We start from the raw sequence: 24,208 nt of genomic DNA on the forward strand, positions 1-24,208 counted from the left end.
GACTTAGGTCCAGAAAACAATCACATTCCTGTCTGTAACTAGCTGATTCAGAACCCAGATTTGCCCAGTGCTGAAGTCTGCACCCTTCACCTGACTATTTAGGACTAAAGGAAAGTGGTTCTTGCCTATTTTGCTTCATTGTCCCCTCCCTGATTTCACTGATGCATGTTGAGAATTGCTTGCTTAAACTTTGATCTCGGCATTTATTCATTGGACTTACTGTTAATAAAAGTCTGAAATTTGCTCATTTGGCTTTATTATTTTAAAAACTCAAAGTCATATATGCTGCACTTGATAAAGAAATTTCAAGTGATAGGTGTGTGTCTGTTTCCCTGTCTACTCAACCCCAGCTGATCTATTGCTGAAGGAACAGAATTCCTGTAGGCTTCAGCACATGAGGACCCATCCTAGGAACATAAAAGTCAGCTTTAACTCACTTGGTAGAGTGAGGAGGCACATCACAGGCCCTTGATTGTGAGTCCAGGCTCTAGCATGGCATTTTTTCTTTTTCTTTTTTTTTCTTCTTTTTTCTTTATTGTTGTTGCTTTGGAGCCTGTCCTGGAACTTGCTCTGTAGACCAGGGTGGCCTCAAGCTCAGAGATCCGCCTGCCCCTGCCTCCCAAGTGCTGGGATTAAAGGTGTGCGCTACCATCGCCCAGCAAGCATGGCATTTTTCTTATGCTTTTGCTCATCTTGTTTATCTGTTTCCAGCTTGGATATCCCACAAGCCCCTCAAATTCACCATGTCCCAATTGGAAATTATGACACTCCTTAAAATCTGACCCTCATTTTATTCCTGGTTTCAGTAGCAGCTCACCTGTGTGAACAGCTGAAATCAAGTTACTCGGAACCTTCTCCATCCATTACTTTATCCCAGTCTCCAAATCTTTTTTTCCCTTATGAGGTCTTGAAGTAACGATCAGGTTCATCCTCTTAAGTATACCCTGGGTGTCTCTGCCCTGCAGAAAATCCCATAGTGGCCAACAGTTCCTTAGACCATAAGGTTTCTGGTGGTCTAAGGCTGACCACTTTAACCACAGGTGACCATCTAGTTCATGCACTACAGGTTTCCTAAACCAGAGGCTGATATCTCACCTATTTTTGTTGTTATTATTTTTAGATTTTTCAAGACAGGGTTTCTCTTTGTAACAGCCCTGGCTGTCCTGGAACTCGCTTTGTAGACCAGGCTGGCCTCGAACTCACAGAGATCCACCAGCCTCTGCCTCCCAAGTGCTGGGATTAAAGGCGCACACCATTGGTGGCGCACGCCTTTAGTCCCAGCACTGTATCTTATTTTGAGACAGTTTCATGTGGCCCTGGTTGGCTTTGAAATTCTTAGGTAGCTGAGGTGTGCCACATGGGGCAACCACTGGCTTTGCATTCACTACTGCTCCTACTGTGTTTTGTGTGCTGCCCTTCCTATGTGGCTGCTACACAGCCTAAAAAGCCTTTCCCAAGCACCAGCTCCTCAGTCTTGGCTGGACTACTGTCAGTTTTCATACCCTTTATGATACTTTCATTCTTCATTTATTAACAACACTTGAAGATTTACTTGTTAACCACACATCTTTCTGATGTATCTTGGTAATGACCATTATTTATTCACTTTGTACCTTTTTTTTTCATTATGGTATGAGTTATAGAAGTGAGATCATGCTGCTTATCTTCACTTTGTTGTTTTGAGATAGGGTGCTGTGTAGCCAGGGGTAATCTTGAACCCCCAATCCTTTCGCCTCCTTCTCCCAAGTACTGGAACTATAGGCATGTGTGTTTATTTTCACTTAAACTTTTCCATATTCTACAGATTTGTTTTTATTCAACCAACCCCACCCAGAGTTTATTAACTTTTGGGACAGTTTGTTTTAGGCTAGCCTGTGATTCACAGTTCATGAGACCTTGCTGGACATCCAATTACAAGTCCTCAGTATATTCCTTTTCAAATTCATATTGACACATTCTCCCAACTTTTGACGAATTTGACAGTTGAAAGAATAATATGAACAAGGGCTCACCCTAGCTAGTCACCAGTTAGCATTTTGATTTTTTTTTCCTGAATCATTTCAAAGTCAGCTGCTGACATGCTTCATTCCTAAATATTTTCTATTTCCAGGCAACACGGTTATTCTACCTGCTGTACCTAAGAAACCTAACATTGTCTTATCACATACATACAGTCCAGTTATCCCCAAATGTCTTCCTAGTGCTTTCCAGCTCCATGTTTCCCAAAGTTACCGTCTCCCTGGTCTTTGATTTAGAATAGTCATGTTGCCCTTTCCCATGACAATTAGAAGCTCACATTGACAGGCAGCGCCACCTTGTAGACTCACTCCTGCACCATCAGTCTGCTTACAGGATTTTAACAAGAACACCTGGAGGGTGACATGTCGTTGGTATATCAGCACAGGTTAGCTCGTGTTATTGGATACCGTCATATAGACTTTAAAGGTCTCCCTGAACCTCCTGCTGGGCTCACTGTTGGGACTGTCTAGGGGATACAGTGAAGAGACTGAAGTAGCTGAATTAGAGGTACTGGGAGACAATGGCTGGAGACAGTGCTGGACACAGAACCCAGAGTCTTGTGCATTCTGGGCAAGTGTTCTACCACTGAGCTTTATCCCCAGCCCCAAGGGCTCATGAGTCACCCAGAACACAAAAGACAGGAAATTACCCCAACAAGCTGGCCAGCTAGATGAGCTGAAATAGCAAGCCTCATTAGGTAAGGCAGGAGGAAGACACCTATCATCAACCTTGGTTTTTGACACAACACACATGTGAACATGCACACCAAACTTACACATCAACTGCGTGGCTTCTGTTCTCTGACTTGTATTTAATTTGGAATGCTGTGTGTGCTCAGTTTGCTGCCTACCTATCAGAACACAGAATCCTTACTGAAACCATTCTGATGAGTTCTTAGAGCAGCTTGATATGGAATAAAGGCATCTGTGAAAACTAGGCTCCTTAATGCTCCACGATGGCAGTTTTACATGGTATTTTCTTAAAATGTCTACCCATCAAGTCTTAGCAACACGACTGCTTAAACATAAGCCGAACAAAGACGACACCAATGGACATGCCAAGGTGAACGGAAAGTCCACAAAACCTCAGCCCTACTGAAGAACTATAGGCAACCGAGAAAGCTGAAAGCAGCTGAAGTAGTCATCCCCAGAAAAGAGCACACCGATTGGTTGTCCAGTGCCAGTTGTCAGCCCCGAAAACATCCATACAAGTCACATTACACACACAGTAACAACGAGACCATGAATCTGAAGGAGAGTAGGGAGGGGTATATGGGGTTGTTTGAACGGAGGAAAACAAGAAATGTTGGAATTATCTTTAATTTCAAAAAATAATTTAAAAGGGGGAGGGTGGCTGAGGATATAGCATGGTGGTAGAGCACTTGTCTAACATGTGAACCCTTGGGCTTATCCCCAGCACTACAGGGAGAAAACCCCAAAACACACAACTGGTTTATATTACTAAAAGGAAAGGAGTATGTGGGACCAACGTGTCTAAAATAATTCGAGGGAGACAAAGAAGAGACCTGGCACTTCAGAAAGACGTGTTGAGGGTAGGCCCAAATGTAGTTGGTTCCTCCCCTTTCACCTCATCCCACTCAGAAGCTTCTCTGCTGGCCGAGGACCGCTTACCTCAGTCCCTCTCCTTGCTGATACCACCTTCTCTAAGCTCTTGCTTCCATTCCCTTCTACAAACAAAACTAAACTGCAGTCAAGAGCAATTACAGTAGGACTCAAACTGAACCTCAGGATGTAAGCTATGTGTACATGTTGCCTATAACAATAACCCTAAGAAGCACAGTGATGAGAACAAAAGGGTAGCTGTGGTGCAGGTATATACCTATCATCCCAGCACTCAGAAGGCTGAGGTAGGTAAGACTGTGCGTCTGAGGCCAGCCTGGGCTACATAGACAACATGCATGTCTCAAAAGAGGTGGGGGCTTTCAAAAAAACTAAAAAATAAAAAAATAGAAGCCATGCTGTGGTGGTGCACGCCTTTAATCCCAGCACTCGGGAGGCAGAGCCAGGTGGATCTCTGTGAGTTTGAGGCCAGCTTGGTCTACAGAGCGAGATCCAGGACAGGCACCAAAACTACACAGAGAAACCCTGTCTCAAAAAAAAAAAAAAAAAAAAGGTGGGGGCAGAACTGATAACAGATATATGACTGAAGAGCAGTGTTTAAAGCCAAGCTGACCCTCAGGAGAGCTGATCCCCAAAACTTCAACTTTGGTATTTTGGAAAGAGCCCCACGTGCTTTCAGCCAGTAACATCCAATTCATCAGCGTGGAGGGAGAAACAAGTGAAGCAAGTGTTCTTGCACCATCAATCCATGTGCTGAGGTGGGTAGGAAAGGGAAACCTGCTTTGGGGACACTGCTGGAGTCCCCCCCCCCTTTTGTTTTACACAGGGTCTTGCTGTTACCTAGGTTGGCTTTAACTCCTACATGCTAGGGTTATAGGAATGTACCACCATACCTGGGTAGGTCATACAGTTTTCATTTTTATTTTATTTTATTTTATTTTATTTATTTTTTTTTTTTTTGGTTTTTCGAGACAGGGTTTCTCTGTGTAGCTTTGCGCCTTTCCTGGAGCTCACTTGGTAGCCCAGGCTGGCCTCGAACTCACAGAGATCCGCCTGGCTCTGCCTCCCGAGTGCTGGGATTAAAGGCGTGCGCCACCAACGCCCGGCTCATTTTTATTTTTTTGGTCAGCATACAAAATAATGGGTTTCACTGTGACATTTTTATACACAATACATCGTTATTTTTTATTATTCTTCACCCCAGCTGCCCATCACGGTACCCTAGGCTATATTTCTGATATGCACGGTTATCAATGACAAATCTTTAAAAGTATTAAGCAACATCAATAAAAATTAAAAATTAGGTGGAACAGGGTGGTTCAAACCTATAATCTTAGCACTTGGGAGGCTGAGGCAGGAGGATCACTGTGAGGTTAGCTTGTGGTAATGAGTTCAGTCCAGAATGAAATTGTCTCAAAAAAGAAAAACTGAAGATTGAGAAAAATGTTAGTTTTATAATAGATTTATTTTTAAAGGGTAAAACACTCAAGACAATTTAAATACAAGTCCAACAGAACCGCTGTCAGTCAGCCATGATGCCATCGGGTGTTCTCGGAGTCCTCCTGGTGAGGAAGAAGGCTCTGGCAATGACAAGATAAGTTGGGTTTCTTTTTGGTGTGTAGTCACTAACTCTAAATGCCACCTTTAAGGTGCCCAGTGCATTCTAAACACTAAAACAGTAGAGCTGAAACAACAGTGACTGTCAAATAAGGCTTAACAGTGACAGCAGTGCCCATCTATGATCCAATTTGACCTTCACAAAGCCCTGATAGGGCCAGTCATCATTGCCACTTTACATGGAATCAAATTCATAGCTCAGCAGCTTGTCCAAGATCGCCAGGCTCACTGCATGGCCATCAATAAGGGGCGTTACTGCTAATTTGGGTCTCTGTCTCTGGCCACTTCTGCTTCTGAGAGCAGGCAAGGCTGTGCTGGGAGTGGGACTGAGGGACTGAGGGACTGAGGTGCGTTTCTGGGTTATGCCATGCAGTATTTGTGTAAGACTGCTTTTAAGAAGAGGGCTCCAGGAACCCTGCAAGGGTTAGGATTTGGACGCCATTAACCAGAAATGGCCTGTGTTCTCTAACTAATGACAGTCTGTCAAGCACTGCCAACTTTTGTTCTGAGTCTCCAGACAGATTAATCCCATGGGAGAATGTGGCTTTATGTCAGGTTGTTTACCTGATACTTTATTCATATACGTCCTTCTTATCTGCAATGTAGTCTACAATTTCTTGTGGACACATTAACTTCTCTGCATCTATGTCAGGAATTTCAAACCCTAAAATGAAAAAGAAAAATTGGTAACAGTGTGTGAATATGGAAAAAGTAAACCCTTTAGAACTGAAAGCCTCTGACTCCCCTTTCCTCTTTTAATTTTAGGTCAGAGCCTCACTAAGTGACTCAGGCTGACCTTGAAATTTCAAGTAGCCAGGATTACAAGTCTGCCACCAGGCTTGGCTTGCATTTGATTCTGTCATCTCACTACACATTTCCAGCAATCTGGAGTCTCATTTTGTTTTTGAACTGGGTAGGTTTTAGAAAATACATATATCATGTTGGGCTTAAGTTTTTTAGAAATAATAGAAAATTTCTCTTTTTAAGTACACAACTCAGTAGTTTGTAGTACGCTCACAAGGTTGTACAACCATTGCTGTTGTTTAATTCCCCAAGAATTAATCCAGTTAATCAAAGTCTCCCTAGAATAGTTCTTAACCTGTGGGTCCCCTTTGGGGTCACATATTAGATATTCTGCATATCAGATATTTATACTATGATTCATAACAGTAGAAAAATTACAGTCATGAAGTAGCAACAAAATAAATTAATGGCTGGAGGTCACCATAACATGAAGTACTGTATTAAAGGGTCACAACTTTAGGAAGGTTGAGAACCCCTGCCCTAGAACATTTTTATCACCCCTAAAAACAAAACCAAGTCATTAGTAGTTCACTCCCCACCATCTCAGTACTTGGCAGCCCTAGATCTACTCTGTCCCATCTGTTTTCCTCCTGATATTTCAGGCCAGTGGCGTACGCGTGCAGCACATGTGGGGTGCTTTGTATTTTGTCCTCCGGGTCATCCATGCTGCAGTCTGTACTCCTTTCTTGTCATGCAGCTGAGTTGTGACAGTGTCAATGGGGCTCAAATTCTGGACGAGCACCTTCTATTGATCTCTCAGCAGTCCCAATCTTGAAACTCCTATCTGGCACACTCATTTTCCAGTGTAGGAAAAGACTGTGAGAGGTACCATTGCTTGTCAGGCTCACACATGTCTGAACTCCGTCCAGCTCTGGTACGTGTAAGCCTAGGCAGCATAGCATTTGCCAGCATCATCTATAAGGAGCTTTAACTAGGGCCTGCTTTGTTGGGTGGCACAGGTATCCTTTGCTTTCTAGTCAAACAGCTATCCAAAAAGGAGCCAAGGAATTTTATAAAGTCTCATTTGCACAACAAACAGATCTTAAAAACTTGGAGCAGGCATGGCAAACATCACAGGAGATGCAGACCTCATCTGCGTGTCCTCAGAACAGCTTATTACTGCTGTCTGGTTAATGTCATCATAGCTCATCAAGGCTCCAAGTGTCATCAGCATCTCTACAAGTCAGACTTTTGCCCTTCATTCCATGCTTTCCCAGGCCTTTTGGGGCCAGTCAGCCTTTAATTCTAGTACACATTCTGCTAGGCCTGCACTGCCCCTAATATTCACTTCATTTGACAGTAAGAAGACTGGGAAGTACTAGCTGTTATTGTTTCTACTAATACCTGAATCTAGTCCAGACTCTAGCATTTCCTTCAGTTTAAACCACCTAAGAGTCACCTGGGATACAGCCTGGGCTTTTGAGAGAGAGAGAGAGACAGAGAGAGACAGAGAGAGAGAGAGAGAGACAGAGAGAGACAGAGAGAGACAGAGAGAGACAGAGAGAGAGAGAGAGAGAGAGAGAGAGAGAGAGAGAGAGAGAGAGAGAGAGATCTTTTCTTAAAAACAACAAAATGAAGACTCATAACATGCAAATCCAAAGCTAAGGTATGTATGTTACCAAATTCGTCTTCCATGGCCATAATAATCTCCACTTGGTCCAAACTGTCTAAGCCCAGGTCCTTCATAAAATGAGAATTTACTGAGAGCTGCAAGAAAGAAATACAAAACAAAATTTAATTCATGAAGGTGTTTGCTTCCCAAGACAACAGAATGGTACTTCATCATCATATAGAAGATTTTCAAAGAAACATCAAGGCTTTAAATAACATGGTGTATTTAACATATGCTGGGATGGGCACAGTATATTTTGTTAGTTTATTCAATTTCATTTTAAGGCGGTTAACTTTAGAAACAAATTTAAATAAAGGATTTCATGCTACATTTTTTTTTTTTTTTTTGGTTTTTCGAGACAGGATTTCTCTGTGTCGCTCTGCACCTTTCCTAGAACTCACTTGGTAGCCCAGGCTGGCCTTGAACTCACAGAGAACCACCTGCCTCTGCCTCCCAAATGCTGGGATTAAAGGCGTATGCCACTGCTGCCCAGCTATGCCACATATTTTGTTAGGATCTTTGATCACTATTCTAAAGGACATCTGAGAGAATTTGTTTTCTTGCTATTTTACTAGCAAATAAAACCCCTTCTCCCCCAAGCCTAACTGTAGGCTATTATCCTAGCAACTCAGGAGGTAGGCACTGACAGATCTCTCTGAGTTTGAGGCCAGCCTCGTCTACATAGCAAGTTCCAGGACAGTCAGCCCTACACAGTGAGTATCTATCCTTAAAAAAGAAAGAAAAAAAAGGGGCTGGAGAGATGGCTCAGAGGTTAAGAGCACTGCTTGCTCTTCCAAAGGTCCTGAGTTCAATTCCCAGCAACCACATGGTGGCTCACAACCATCTGTAATGAAATCTGGTGCCCTCTTCTGGCCTGTGGGGATACGTACAGACAGAACAATGTATACATAATAAATAAATAAATCTTTAAAAAAAAGAAAGAAAGCCGGGCGGTGGTGGCGCACGCCTTTAATCCCAGCACTCGGGAGGCAGAGCCAGGCGGATCGCTGTGAGTTCGAGGCCAGCTTGGGCTACCAAGTGAGCTCCAGGAAAGGCGCAAAACTACGCAGAGAAACCCTGTCTCGAAAAACCAAAAAAAAAAAAAAAAAAAAAAAAAAAGAAAGAAAAGGCAGGCTATTATAGGGCTGTGGCTCAGTATAGAGCATGTGCCTAGTATGTATGAGGCCCAAGGTTCCATCTCCAGCAACACAGTCACATTCAACAACTAAAAATCCTAAGATTATTATAAATTGTAGGTACCTGTCAGAAGATAAAATATTGTATTCATTTGCTTATAACTTAGACTTCAAGATCACCAGGAAATATTCTTTAAAATCCATGTTAAGGTCCTGAGATGGCCCAGCAGTTAAAAACATTCCCTATACAATCCTGAGGACCAGAGTTCAGATTCCAGCACCCATGTAACAAGCTCTGTGTCTGGTACATGCCTATACTGGCAGCTCCAGAGTGGGCAGAGACAGGAGGATCACTGGACTTGCTGGTTCCAGCCTAGCTGAGAAAGTGGGAGCCCCAAGTTCAGAGATACCTTGCCTCAAAATAGATGGGAGAATGAAAGAGGACATTTGATGACTTCTGTCTTTAGTACACACGTAGGCAGGTATGCAATTGTACACACACACAAATCTTTTTTAAAAAATCTTTTTAAAGCCGGGCGGTGGTGGCGCACGCCTTTAATCCCAGCACTCGGGAGGCAGAGGCAGGCGGATCTTTGTGAGTTCGAGGCCAGCCTGGGCTACCAAGTGAGTTCCAGGAAAGGCACAAAGCTACACAGAGAAACCCTGTCTCGAAAAAAAAAAAAAAACAAAAAAAACAAAAAAAAAAATCTTTTTAAAAACTATGTTAAACTACACAACAGTTCAGTTACTAAAGAAAAAAAAATGTTTACAAACCACCATGAAAAAAATTCCAAGAGTTAAGTTAAAAAAGAAGCAAGCCTATGTGGTAATACCTCTATAATCCCAGTGCTCAGGAGAAGGCAAAGAGTGTGAATTTTGGACCAGCCTGGGCTACATAGGGAGCCCTTGTCTTTTAAAACAAAAAGCAAGAGGCAGAATGCAGGTCTGGTATATGGACCACCTGTGGTTTTTTGCAGGCTTTTCTTGTACTGAGGATTGTGATTAGGCCCTGTCATGGGGTAAACATGTGTTTTCCCCTGAACTACACTCCCTGACCACTTGTGTTTTCAGAAGAGTGGGAGATCTACATAAGTACTGTAGTGGTTTGAATGAGAAGTCCCCGATAAGTGTTGGGCATCTGAATATTTGGTTCCTAGTTGATGGCAATTTGGGAAGGATTAGGAAGTGCAGCCTTGTTGGAGGAAGTGTGTCCCAGGGGCAGGCTTCAAGGCTCCTCCATCCCCAGTGTTCTCTCTGCTTCCTGTTTGTGGTTCAAGATGTAAGCTCTCAGCTACTTCTCCAGTGCCATGCTTACCTGCCTACTGCCATGATGGAACTATAACCTAAATAAACCCTTCCTTCTGTCAGTTGCCTTGGTCATGTTTTATCACAGCAATAGAAAAGTAACTCACAAATACATATGCTATACATATGTGTCTGTACTGCCTAACATCTATTGGGTCTCTGGAAAGATACACAAGAAGCTATATCTATATGAGAACATTATCAGTCTCCTAGTTGGCTGGAGGCTGGGAGAGGTTTTTTGTTTTTTTAATTTTATTTTTTTATTTATGTGCATTGGTGTATTTGCCTGCATGAATGTCTGTATGAGGGTGTTGGGTACCCTGAAGTGGAGTTACTGCCATGTAGGTGTTGGGAATTGAACCCAGGTCCTCTGGAAGATCAGCTAGTGCTCTTAACCACTGAGCCATCTCTCCAGCCCTGATGGAGAGACTTTTAATTGAATATTTGTTGGGCCCTTTTGAATTTTATACTACCTGGTTAAATACGAGAAAGGAAAAACAATGCAGGCTGGTGAGACAGCTCAGCAGGTAAAGGTGCTTGCCACCAATCCCGATGACCCCGAGGTCAACCTCTGGGACAGGCACGGTGGGAGGAGAGAACTGACTACTGCAGATTGTCCTGTAACTCCTCATGGGGGCCATGACATGCATATACATACATAAGTACTTATATAAACACATACACAAAAACAAAAGGGAAATTAATAAATTCCTCTTATTTATTTATTTATTTATTTATTTTCCAGAGTTATAAAGAGCTTTATTAGAAAGAAAGAGGGAATAGGAGGGAGGAGAGCCAGGCCTGGAGAGCAAGGAAGATGGCGGGAGCAAAGAGAGAACACAGAGAGTGTGTGGGGGTCCCATTCCGGGTTTTTAAGGCGGGGATTGTGTGACCATGCAGCAATAAATTCCTTTTAAATTAAAGCAAAAGATATAAAAAAATCCCAACCAGTTACCTTTTCTGGGTCAATCTTGTCATAGAGTTTCAAGACATACAGCACTCGGTCCTTGATTCCCTCTAACGTCAAAGGGGGTGCGTCACTGTACTGACGGCACAAGTGTGTGACCCTTCCAGGCACCTAGAACAAAGGAGGAAGGAAACTGTCACTCAGTCCCAAATGTCTTTACATAAGTGCACATTACAGGTATCTTTTAAAAAACTTACACAGCAATGTTTTACTTGGGAGTGGGATCCACATGTGCCATGGCACATGAGTGGAGGTCAGAGGACATGGGAGTCAGTTCTCTTCTCTCCCTGGGTTCCAGGGGTTGAACTGAGGTCCTCAGGTTTGGTGGCAGGTGTCTTTACCTGCTGAGCCACCTCACTGCCCACCACAGGCACTTTCACAAAGCTTCCTGGGCTTTACAGAACCCATCTCATCTCATTCTCCAGTGTGGTCATTACTGTATACTGAGTCATAGAGCTGGGTCAACTCAGCAGCTCTAGCATCAAAATGAGTGTCACTTGTCCTCAAAATCAGGACTGGTCCCTCTGGCTTTGGACATCATCTTGTTCAGTAAGACTGTCACTAACATAAGAGGGTCATAGAAATGCCTAAGTTCCCTCATGGCAAATTTAGCATGTCATAGCCTCTTCAATGCACTGCCACATTCATCACACAGGTAAGAGTCAAAATAACCCACCCTAACAGCTGCCATGGTATATATACATCAGAGCTTAATTAGGCTTAGGCAGTAACTAGACTCTGGCTAGAACAAATGATGCCAGCCACCATCCCTAAACCTCACAGCCCCATCTATTTCCCTGCCAGGTGGACATGCCCTATAAGTCACCAGACATGCTATGAGCCTTTCTGAACTTTGTTACAATATCTCAAGTATTTCTGCTGTCAGCCTGCTTTATACTCAGTTGAGTACTGCAGCCCTGACCAGATTTCATTTACTAAGTATAGAGAAGCACTGACTGGCAGAGGGTTTAATGCTGATGAAGTCATAACTAGAACAAGAAAAAACGACCTATTTAGCTGTTTGGCTCATCATGGAGTCCCCATAAACTAAACAGGTTATCTTCAAATGGTTTTTGAATTCTTAGTTTGTAGCTAAGGCTTTCCCACAGAAAATGCATTTGTTGCTGGGCTTTTAATCCCAGGTGCTTGGGAAGTGAGGCAGGAGGGTCAAGATCAAGGCCAAGCTGGATAATTTAGAGAACGAGTTTCAAAATAAAGAGGGGCAGGGATGTAATACAGCTTAATGGTAGAGCAGTGTGCTTAGCATGTATGAAACCCTGGGTTCACTCTTTAACACCGAAAAAGCAGGGGAGAAAAGACGGCAATATGGATCAGAGGCTAAAGGCATTTGCCACCAAGCCTAATAACTCAAGTTCAATCTTCAGAATCCACATAGTGGAAAGAGAAAACATGGACTACCTCAAGTTATCCCCTGACCTTCTCATGCACGCTTACACACTAAATAAATAAATGTATAAGAAAGGACGAACTGGGTTTGCTTGCTGGCACTCAGGTCCCTGAGTATGTCTATGAAAAATGACCTAAGAGCTGCTGTGGTATCAAATGCTTGTAACTCTAACAGTTGAGATGTTGATATTCAGGGTCCCAGGAAAGTCTGGACTATTTAGCAAGAACCTACTTCAAAATAAAACTGAACCAGTGTATACCTCTTTATCAAGATATACTTAATTTGCCGCAAACTAAAGAGATGAACTGAAGAGATATTCTAGAGGATTTCTGAATACTTTTAAAGAATGGCAGGGCACGTTTGTGTTGAAATCCATTGTTTCCTTTATATTTGGTGTCAGAAGCCTTTGATAGGGACATACCACCAGAGCTACGCATCACAGTGACTTAAAGAGGTCACAAATAAAATGAAGCAGAAAGGAATAAAAAGAAAGAAGGAGAAGAAATATGTTAATAATGAGAGTGACAGAGAGTTGACCTCCTGAGGTAGGAGGACCCAAGAGATCCTGTGTACATATCAAGAAGGCATGGAAAAGAGATTAGAAAGTATTAAGGGACTGGAGTTGTAGTTCATTAGTTGAGGGCTTGACTTGTATGAGTGAGGCCTTGGGTTCAATGTCCAGCCTGGAAGGAAAAAAAGATCCAAGCAGATTTTAGTAAGACATGGTTCAGGCTTGCAATCCTAGTACTTGGGAGGCCGAGGAAGAGTAACACATTCTCTCACCAACCTGAGTTCCAAGGCCAGCCTGAGATAACATGAGACCCTGTCTCAAAGACAATAAACAAACAAAAAACATCAAGGACTGGTATGAAGTGGAATTAACACAGGAGAGACGGAGAATAGTGCCGAGCTTGTCACCAGGCCATGGGAAAGAGTGGCTGGGAGAGTCTGCATGTGGTCACTAGGTGTCAGTAGCTCACCAGGCATCACTGGCAAGTTCCTACCGAGTCAGGTATATAGTGACTGAACTAAGAGTTCTGTCTTGAGGCTACATGTCAATCTAAAGTAGATGGCTGTAGTGAGATCAGTACAAGGCAGTAAGATGTAGTGAGCAGAGAGGTGAGACTCAGAAACCAGATCAGATGTAGTAACCAGACTGCTTAAGGTAGTTAGCATCAGAGTATTGGCTCTTACTAGCTGTTTGTCCTCATCAAGTTATATAACCTGTATATGCCTCAGTTTCTTTAGCTATTAAATACGGACAAGCAACAGTACCTTGTTCATAAGATTGTGGCAAGGCATCAGTTAGCTGATGTAAAAGCACTGGACACTGCTTGGCATCTACACAGTACAGTGTGGGTTATCTAGCAGTGCTGCAGTCCGGCAGTGTGGCCCCCTCAGCTGTGGTAGAGCCCAAAATACATATTCCATTCATTCCTTTCCTCGGTCATTTTTTAAACTTGTCATTAACTTACTTATTTTGGTACTGGCATGGGACCCCGTTTCATCCATGCTAGGCAGGGGCTCCACCATTATATCGCCAGCCTTGTTTTTGAAATGGGGCTTAATTACGTTACTCTAGGTAGCTTTGAACTTACTCTGCAGCCCAGACATGCCTTGAACATATTATTTCTGTTGCTGCCTACCAAGGAGCTGAGATTACAGGCCAGGGTTGATTTGTTCCACTAAATCAGACTATGGCACTACTAAGCACTTTACACACCTTTTACAAAGAAATTGAGACAGGATGGCTAGGTATCCTACTCCAGGTCTCCGTACATGACCTCTTGGAGGGTCTAAACTGCTTCCTCCTGCCAGATCTCTGTGATGATATAGTATCCCCCAATATATTGTGCATCCTAATAAACTTATCTGGGGTCAGAGGACAGAAAAGCCACTAGATAGACATAGAGGCCAGAAAATGGTGGCACACATGCCTTTAATCCTACCACTTGGGAGGCAGAGATCTATTCGGATCTCTGAGTTCAAAGCCACACTGGAAACAGCCAGGCATGGTGACTCACGCCTTTAATCCCAGGAAGTGATGGTAGAAAACAGAATGGTATATAAGGCTTGAAAACCAGGAACTAGAGCTGGTTAAGCTTTTAGGCTTTTAGCAGCAGTTCAGCTGAGATTCATTCTGGATGAGGACTCAGAGACTTTCAGTCTGAGGAACAGGATCAGCTGAGGAATTGGCAAGGTGAGTTAGCTGTGGCTTGTTCTGCTTCTCTGATCTTCCAGCGTTGACTCCGGTACCTGGCTCCAGGTTTGTTTCTATTAAGACCTTTTAAGATCCATGCTATAGATCTCTGCTAGGAAAGCACCTCCCCTGTAGTCAACACAATTGTCTCGGGGGTGTTCTTCCTCCCAGACTCACACATGGGACATAAATAATCTCCAAGCATCAAGGGTGGTATAGTCTGCAGTGACTCTGAGCTCGCCTGGTACTGAAGAGTTTCTATTAGAATCCATCTTGCTCCCCTCTGTTCTTCTTTGTTTATGGAAAAATCTTTAAAGGCCATCTCTGTCACTTGTCCACTTCAAGCCTTTCTTGGAACTCACTCGGTAGCCCAGGCTGGCCTCGAACTCACAGAGATCCGCCTGCCTCTGCTGGGATCAAAGGTGTGCGCTGCCACCTCCTGGCCTTGCTTACTGTTTGCTTCCCCTGATTTGTGCAGAGAACGTCCATATTCTAATAACATGCCTAAAATACCTTGTAAACAGCTGTCTTTCTGCATCTATGAATGAACTTACTCGAAACCATTCTGTAAGTATAAAGCAGTTCCTCTACTGTCAACATAAACCCAGCAGAGATAGCACTGCCTGTTCTAAGCATGGTCCCTGGACCACATCTGGAAAGCCCATGAGAACACACACTTTGCAGACCTACCAAATCAGTCTTCTATCATAACCCTGATGATGTGTGTGCACACCTATGTTTGAGAAGCAATGCTGTATGAACAGGGAGATCACATTTTATCCTAATCTGAAATTAGTCTCTAGACCCAAATACACAGCAACTTTACTGCCCTTCTAACACCTTACAATGACAAGCTTTTGGGACAATGCTCTGTGTGTCCATTACACTGTCAGCGAAATGTCAACACTGATGTAGATTCTTATTTCTTCTTGTAGCATGCAGGTGTGGCTGAAACCGCTAGCATAGGAAATTCGTGAGTGCGAAAAGGGTTTTTCAACATGGCCCAGAGTCTATCCTACAGTAGGCTCCTAATCTTGGATGCACACGGGGAACTTAAAACGCCATGCCTGATGCCAGGGCAATAAATCAGAAGGGGAGCGGGAAGAAGGTTAGAATCTTCGGTTGTTGGACATCTAGGGTTGAAAGTGACGCCGGAGAATTTCAGCCTCACACAGGTTTTATCAAATATGCAAGCTACTCAGCACTTTTTCCTATCCCTACTTCCAGAAGGCTCACAGACAAAAGGTGCCACAAGGGGAAAATTATCACAGAACTCTAGGAAAATACTCTACAGAGAGGGCAGGCAAGTGGTTTCTCCATGTGCACTCGTTTTAACCTTCCCTAGGAAGTGACCACAGTATGCCATCATCCTAACTGACAGGGGCCGCAGTAGGTGCTCTCCTCGATCTCTCTCAACTAAACCTCATTGCCACTCCGCAAGGATGAGAGCTGGTGCCCAATTTTGTTGTTCAGTCGAGACTTGGTCAAAGTTCTGTGCTTTAATCATAAGACACTCGGCCTCACGACAGGGGTCAACCAAAACCGGTCGGGCAGCAGGGCTAGCCGCGTACCCCGAATCACCCCTGCAGCTGCTGTGCAGCCTGCTGGGGCCCCTCCCCCAACCCCGGCGGCCCGGGCCCTGACCCCTGAGCAGCCCCGGCAAAGTCACCGCGAGTCACCTGCGTGAGCGCCAAGGAGGGCTGCAGAGTCCCGGGCCTTCTCCGGGTTCCCTCAGGGCAGAGAGTGGTGCTGAGCGGCCGGGCCAAGGCCAGTGTGGGAAGCCGGAGCTTGGGCACAAAGGCCGCGGGCAGGCGGCGGACACAGGCAGAAAGGACACGAGCCGCCATGGCTACGCCAACCCAGGATGCACTGCGCCGCGACCTCCCGCCCAAGCCGGTGTTAGCACGGTACGCTAGCGACGTACAGAGCGGCGCTGGCGGGCTCGGCGGGCGCTGGCGGTCCCTGGCGGCTCCCGGCGGCGCTGCACCCACCTCCATTTGAAGGGCAAGAGCTACTGTGGTGCCATCTGTCCCTAAACGCTCACTGACAAAAAAGGAACTGACATTTCCCCCCTCAACATTCTGAAATAAATTGAAGAGTGTTGGCCGGTGATCCTGGCGTGGTGGCAAACGTCTTTAATGCCAGCACTCTGGAGGCAGGCGGATCTCTGTGAATTCTAGGCCAGCCAGGGCTACATACCAAGGCCCTGTCTCAAAAAATAAAATATGCCCCAGTTCTCCCATAGCATTAAGAATTTTTTTTTTTTGGTTTGAATGAAAACTCAGTACAAAATATGAGCGTGAAACAGAGTGGATTTAAGACTAGTAGCCAGGTGTGGTTGCCAAAGTCCCAGCCCCAGAGTCTGAGACAGAAGGATCATGAGATGATGGTAGTCTAGACAATATAGCAAGGCCCTGTCTCTAAATAAATAAATAACCCAAAGGACACATACACAAAACAAACCCCACAAAATCCCATGTGCTTGCATATGTAAACTGAAGACTAATAGATGGGAAGCATAACAATACATATTTTAAATTTTGGTAATGTACAACCTTGGGATAATTCTGCAGTATAGCAAAAAGTAAGACTGGACAATATCCAGTAATATATCCAACAAAATGGACAGCTATGTATATCCAACAACTAACATATCCAACAAAGTGGTGACTTTGGTGCCCACACACCAGTTAGCCACTAAGCAAGGCAGACATCCCAGGGACAAACTCCTACATTAATGCACTTTATTTCATTATTTCCTTTATTTTCGGCTAAAGCCTTCTGGTGTAAGTTGAGCATGCCTAGAGGCATTCCTGTTCATCCCCTCCAATCTCATAAACACATACCCCATGACCTAAAAAAATGTGCCTAGTATCTTCTTAAATTAATTAAACTGAGCATGCTGAGAAGTGTATGTAGGGATAAGAGTATGTATGATATCACACACAATTGGGCCAGTATGATAATGAGTATTCAGAGATGGGTAATGCCTGGGGGGCACTCACCAACCTAAGACAGAGCACCTGTGTAGCCTGGGCAGGCGTCTCCATGACAGGTAAGGTGACCTGCTGACGTCCCACGCAACCCAAGTCAGAAGCTCATTTTTTAATAAAAGGGGGACCTGCAGGTCCCTGGCCCCCGTTTTGGGAAACTGTTGCCTTGCTTGCAGACCTTGACCTTGATATCCTCCAATGCTAATTCCCTGCCATGTTCCACCCTTCTGAATGCCTAAGGAAAGTTCCTTGTCTGTGTATCCTGAATAATGGGCGTTAACAGCTTAGATGCAAGATTGTAAAACATCAGTAGTGAACTTCTGCCCTCCGGGATCCTCCCAATGTGCTGTAAGCCTGTAATTAAGACCTCCTATCCCCTTCAAGAAATGACATTCGACATTTAAAATTAAATATTATATATATATATATATATATATATATATATATATATATATTTGAATGAATACTGCAAATGTAATCTATGAATACCACAAATGTGATTAATGTCATGAGTGTCATTTAAAAAATAAATTAATTAAATTAAAAAAAAGAAATATACGTATGAGCTAAGCAAGTTGTCTTTAAAAAAAAAAAGAGTATGTATGATTAAGAATGGAGCCAACCACACCCCAACATCTTCCCCATCTAGGAACTGCTGGAGCTCATGAGCTGCAGGATCCCAACTCAGGGCAACAGGATATCTGAGAGTCTCTATGGGGGCCCAGTATTGACACTGTAGTAAAGCCAGAGGCCTTGAACGAGCCTAAAAACTCATTGCAATGGACATTGTTAAGTAAAGCTGTTTGGGCAAAAGGGTATACTATCTGACACACTGCAACTTCCAGTGCCACTATAACAAATGAGTATGTGATGGAGATGCAGGGAAGATGGAGGAGCAGAATGGTACATGCACAGAACGATGCAGTTGATAGAGGAGCAGGTTGTTGCCCAGAGGGGTCCACAAGGTGAGTTTCATTTTGTTTCCTTTTCTAATTTTTATTTACATTTTATTTACTTTTGGAGGGAGGCTATAAGAGTGGAGGGCAAATATAGAAGAACTGGGAAATGAGAGATTGGGACACATGATGTGAAATACCAAAGATGCAATAAAAAATTATGTTACCAAAAAAAAAAAAAAAAGCCAATCCCTGTGTGAATTTAGAGGAGTTCACTGAATAAAATTTCCCAGTACCTTTGTTTATGAGTATCTTCCTTTGAAAATAACTCTTTGGCTTTCCTGACTGCTGCAGGCATTAAATTTTTCTCCACTAATATCTTGGTTGTACTTATTTTAGCTGTGTAGGTAAAGTTAAGACAAGACTGATATTCCTAACTCTATTCTCTATGACATGGTTTATCTTTGGAATTCTGAGGTGTCTGTCCTTTCTGCCTGGAATCCTTCACTTCTGCTTCACCTGCTTCTCCGGCAAGAATCAGCTGTCACCCTCCACAGAGCTTTCCAGGTTGTACTAACTGTCCAACATCTGCATTTCCATAGCAGCACTGGAACTATCCCTTAAAGGTCTCACACAGCACATAAGCTGCTGTGGGATGTTCTGTATGGCAGATGTGTTGCTCTGATTGGTCAATAAATAAAATACTGATTGGCCAGTGGCTAGGCAGGAAGTATAGGCAGGACTAACAGAGAAGAGAAAAGAAAGAACAGGAAAGCAGAAGGAGTCACTGCCAGCCGCTGCCAGGACAAGCAGCATGTGAAGATGCCAGTAAGCCACGAGCCACGTGGCAAGGTTTATAGAAATGGATTAATTTAAGCTATAAGAACAGTTAGCAAGAAGCCTGCCATGGCCATGCCGTTTGTAAGCAATATAAGTCTGTGTTTACTTGGTTGGGTCTGAGCAGCTGTGGGACTGGAGGGCGACAAAGATTTTTCCTGACTGTGGGCAAGGCAGGAAAACTCTAGCTACACATAAGCGTTATGTCTCCCAGGACAGAAGCCTAGCAGCAATCCTTATGTCCTTAATATTAACACTCACCATCCATTCACTCTTCACAGAATGGAACTATGACCTCAGCCTACTCAAGTGTTTTGCTTCCTTCTCTCTTTCTTCTTTTGGACTGGATCTTATGTATCCCAGACCAGCCTCAAATTTGTTATGTAGCTGAGGATGACTTTGAACTCCTGATCTTGCCTCCACTTCTAAAGCGATGGAATCATGGACTTGTATTCCTATTCACTCAGGAGGCGGAAACAGGATCAGAAGTTCGAGGCCTTCCTCAGCTACACAGTAAGTTCAAGGCTAGCCCAGGACTCTAGCCTGTAGCAAAGGCTAAATCCACCATGCAGCTTAATGTGCCACTTGCAGAGGCCTCATTCCCACCATACTGCAGGTCGAGCACGCACACCAGGAACCCACAAGCAGCTCAAACTGGCAGCTGCCGCTCATTCGAGAGACAATTAGGAAGCTGTTTTAAGCTCCGTTTTAGAATCTTTTCTCAGGTTTTGGGTGGAAACTCTTGCCAACTTGTTGGGCACCATTTGTAGCTAGAGTTTTCCTGCCTTGCCCACAGTCAGGAAAAATCTTTGTCACCCGCCAGTCCCACGGTTGCTCAGACCCAACCAAGTAAACACAGACTTATATTGCTTACAAACTGTATGGCCATGGCAGGCTTCTTACTAACTGTTCTTACAGCTTAAATTAATCCATTTCCATAAATCTATATCTTGCCATGTGGCTCATGGCTTACCGGCATCTTCACATGCTGCTTGTCCTGGCAGCGGCTGGCAGTGACTCCTTCTGCCTTCTGTTCTTTCTTTTCTCCTCTCTGTTAGTCCCGCCTATACTTCCTGCCTAGCCACTGGCCAATCAGTATTTTATTTATTGACCAATCAGAGCAACACATTTGCCATACAGAACATCCCACAGCACTAGCTTACATGAGACCCTATCACAAGAAGGGGGTGGGGAGTGGAACACTAGTGATACTGGTACTTAAGGATGCACATGAGAATGGAAAAGAACAAGGTCATCTCTGATCTAGGATTTTTACTTGTGTGTCTATTTCTGTGTGAATGTTTGCTACCTGCCAGGGTCAGAGGAGGGTATCAGATTCCCTAGAGCTCCAGTTAGGGATAGTTTCGAGCTGCTTGACATGGGTGCTGAGAGTTCAACTGGGGTCCTCTGGAAGTATGGCAAGCATTAACTCTTAAGTGATATCTCCAGTGTCTAAGGTTTAAAAAAAAATTGTTTTCAATTTTTTTTTTTTTTTTTTTGGTTTTTCAAGACAGGGTTTCTCTGGGTAGCTTTGGAGTCTGTCCTGGAACTCACTCTATAGACCATGCTGGCCTTGAACTCAGAGATTCAGCTGCCTCTGCCTCCTGAGTGCTGGAATTAAAGGCATGTACTACCATCGTCCATCTTTTTTTTTTTTTTTTTTTTTTTTTTTTTTTTTTGATACAGGGTTTGTCTGTGTAACAGCCCTGGCTGTCCTGGAACTAGTTTTGTAGACCAGACTGGCTTCAAACTCAGAGATCCACCTGCCTCTGCCTCCTGAGTGATGTGATTAAAGGTGTGTATCACCCCATGCGGCTGAGGCCCAGCTGGATCTCTTTTTTTTAAAAAAGAAAAAAAGCTACATTGTGGGCATGGTGGTACACACCTATAATCCCTGCAGTTGGAGAGCCCGAGACGAGAGGATCTTAAATCTGAGGGCAGCTTGGGTTAAGTGGTAAGCCTCTTTTAAAAATAAACAGGGCCAGTGAGATGATTCAGCACATAAAAGGGATTTGTCAATGCCTTTAATTTTAATTTTAAAGTTTAATTTCTAGGTTCCACATGGTGAAAGGAAAGAACTTGTGTAAGCTGTCCTCTGACTTCCGCATACATTAAGTAAAAATGAAATAAGAAAATAAACAGGAGGATTGATGGCAAATATGATCAAACTACATTGTGTACATGTATAAATTAAAAATACTCAAGTTAGGAGAGATTCAAGATGGCGGAGACAAGCAGACGCAGGTAGGCCTGTGGCAGCGGCCCGCGGAGGTAGACGGGCCCAGAGGCAGCCAACTGGGACATTCAGGCCTGGCGGCAGCTGGCACAGACATTCAGGCCCAGCGGCGGCCCACAGAGGTGGACAGGCCCTGCAGCGGAGATAAGCAGACTTAGGTGGACGGGCCCGGCGGCGGCGGCCGACAGAGACATTCAGGCCCGGCGGCGGCGGCCCACAGAAGTGGACAGGCCACGCAGCGAAGACAGGTGGACGCAGGTCGGCGACCTGCGGAGGTGGACGGGCCCAGTGGCAGCAGCCGACAGGGACATATAGGCCCAGTGGCAACCGGCAGAGACATACAGGCCCGGTGGCAGCCCGCAGAGGTGGATGGGCCCGGCAGCAGTGACAAGCAGAGGTATGTAGGCCCACGGTGGCAGCCGGCAGAGACATACAGGCCCGGTGGCGGCCCGCAGAGGCAGACAGACCCAGCGGCAGCTGACAGGGACATACATGCCCGGCGCTGGAGACAAGTGGATGCAGGGCCCAACTGCTGATCCTGTGAAACCCAACAACTTGGAGGTGTTGGTGATACTACCCTGCTCAGCTGAAACCCATTTGGGAGAGGATTCAGATGCCTACAGTTTGAAGTCTGAAGAAACAAGATCAGCTGAGGAGTTGACAAATGAACAAAACGTGACCTGGGAACACAGAAGAAGGCGCTACCCAGCCACTAAACCAGATCACCAGAATCATAAGTATATAATTCACCGACTGAAATCAGCTGTCCCTGAAGAAACAGCCCAATAGCACCAATTTAACCAAGACTAAAAATTAGAACAAGAGAGGCACTCTCAGACACAGACACCACCTGCACCACACAGAGGAAAAGATGAGTAGACGCCAGCGCAAAAATACAGGCAATAACCTAAAGACCTATATGGCAACATCAGAACCTAGTGATCTACACCTGCAAGACCTAAACATACCATGACAGAAGAAACAGAAGAAATCAACCCTAAAAATGACTTTAAGAAGATGATAGAGGCCCTTAAAGAAGAAATAAAACATTCCCTCAATGAGGAAATAAAAACTTTCCTTAAAGAGGAAATGAAAAACTCCATTAAAGAGGAAATAAAAAACTCCCTTAAAGAAATGGAAGAAAAAACGAACAAAAAATGGGAAGAAATCAAATCAAGCCAAGAAAAAGCAATTAAACAGATGAAAGAAACATTCCAAGATCTGAAAAATGAATTTGAGACAATAAAGAAAACACATGCTGAGGGAATGCTGGAAATAGAAATCCTGACAAAACAAACAGGAACTACAGAAACAAGCATAACCAACCAATTGCAAGAGATGGAACAGAGAATCTCTGACACTGAAGACACGATAGAGAAAATAGATTCGTCAATCAAAGAAAACACTAAAGACAAAAAAGTCGTAACACAAAACGTCCAGGAAATTTGGGACACCATGAAAAGACCAAACCTAAGAATAATAGGGATAGAAGAAGGAGAAGAATACCAACTCAAAGGCACAGAAAATATATTCAACAAAATCATAGAAGAAAACTTTCCTAACCTAAAGAAAGAAATACCTATGAAGATACAAGAAGCTTACAGAACACCGAATAGGCTGGATCCAAAAAAAAAGTCCCCTCGACACATAATAATCAAAACACTAAACACAGAGAACAAAGAAAAAATATTAAGAGCCGCAAAGGAAAAAGACCAAGTAACATATAAAGGTAAACCCATCAGAATAACACCAGACTACTCAATAGAGACTATGAAAGCTAGAAGATCATGGACAAATCTCATGCAGACACTAAGAGACCATGGATGTCAACCCAGACTATTATACCCAGCAAAACTCTTAATCACCATAGGCGGAGTAAACAAAATATTCCAGGATATAACCAGATTTAATCAATACCTGTCTACAAACCCAGCCCTACAGAAAGCACTAGAAGGGAAAATTCAACCCAAAGAAGCTAAACACATCCATGAAAAATCAAGCAATAGATAATCCCACACCAATATACACCACAGAAGGACAACACAACACAACCACAAAAAATAACAGGAATTAACAATCACTGGTCATTAATATCCATCAATATCAATAGTCTCAACTCACCTATAAAAAGACATAGGCTAACAGAATGGATAAGAAAACAGAACCCATCCATCTGCTGCATACAAGAAACACACCTTAACTTCAAAGATAGACACTACCTCCGAGTAAAGGGCTGGGAAAAGGCTTTCCAAGCAAATGGACCTAAGAAACAAGCTGGTGTAGCTATCCTAATATCTAGAGAAAAAGGATGTTTCAAAAGAGAAGAAGTCTTGTGGCAATGCCTCAGTGGTCCAGGTAACTACCAGAACTTTGGAAATCCGCAATGGAGACTAAGGCAGCAGAGATCTAGAGTGGAGTGCTGAGTTCTGGCAAACAGCTGCATCTTTCTTCCAGTAAGTACCTGAACAGGGCTGATGTGAATTATGTACAGTCCAGATTTTAAGAATCATACTCTCTCAGGGATCTCCACAAACTAGTGGGTGTCCTCCCTCACTGCCCCTGTGAGACAGTCTCTGTACGGGAGAGGCCTCACGTGAC

The 24,208-nt window shown here is 43.9% G+C and overlaps 1 protein-coding gene across 1 annotated transcript; it reads right to left on the bottom strand.

The window, feature by feature from the left end:
- Positions 1-5,045: 5,045 nt before the first annotated feature.
- On the bottom strand, positions 5,046-16,567 carry Ndufab1 (NADH:ubiquinone oxidoreductase subunit AB1). The gene is made up of 5 exons (XM_076551656.1): positions 16,328-16,567; positions 11,029-11,151; positions 7,640-7,727; positions 5,781-5,880; positions 5,046-5,179 (listed from the first exon to the last, which is right to left on the bottom strand). The coding sequence occupies exons 1-4, from the start codon at positions 16,493-16,495 to the stop codon at positions 5,789-5,791; spliced, it is 471 nt and encodes a 156-aa protein (XP_076407771.1). The 5' UTR covers positions 16,496-16,567; the 3' UTR covers positions 5,046-5,179; positions 5,781-5,788.
- Positions 16,568-24,208: the final 7,641 nt, after the last annotated feature.

Source organism: Peromyscus maniculatus, chromosome 1 (genome assembly GCF_049852395.1).
Source record: "Peromyscus maniculatus bairdii isolate BWxNUB_F1_BW_parent chromosome 1, HU_Pman_BW_mat_3.1, whole genome shotgun sequence".
NCBI lineage: Eukaryota > Metazoa > Chordata > Mammalia > Rodentia > Cricetidae > Peromyscus > Peromyscus maniculatus.

Bases quoted from the DNA above. Each gene is read 5' to 3' on its own strand.
- Ndufab1 (XM_076551656.1), bottom strand. From the start codon at position 16,495: ATGGCGGCTCGTGTCCTTTCTGCCTGTGTCCGCCGCCTGCCCGCGGCC. The intron at 11,152-16,327 runs GTGACTCGCGGT...CCTTTGTTCTAG, and splicing joins CCTCCTTGGCGCTCACGCAG to GTGCCTGGAAGGGTCACACA. The intron at 5,881-7,639 runs GTAACATACATA...TTTTCATTTTAG, and splicing joins GGCCATGGAAGACGAATTTG to GGTTTGAAATTCCTGACATA.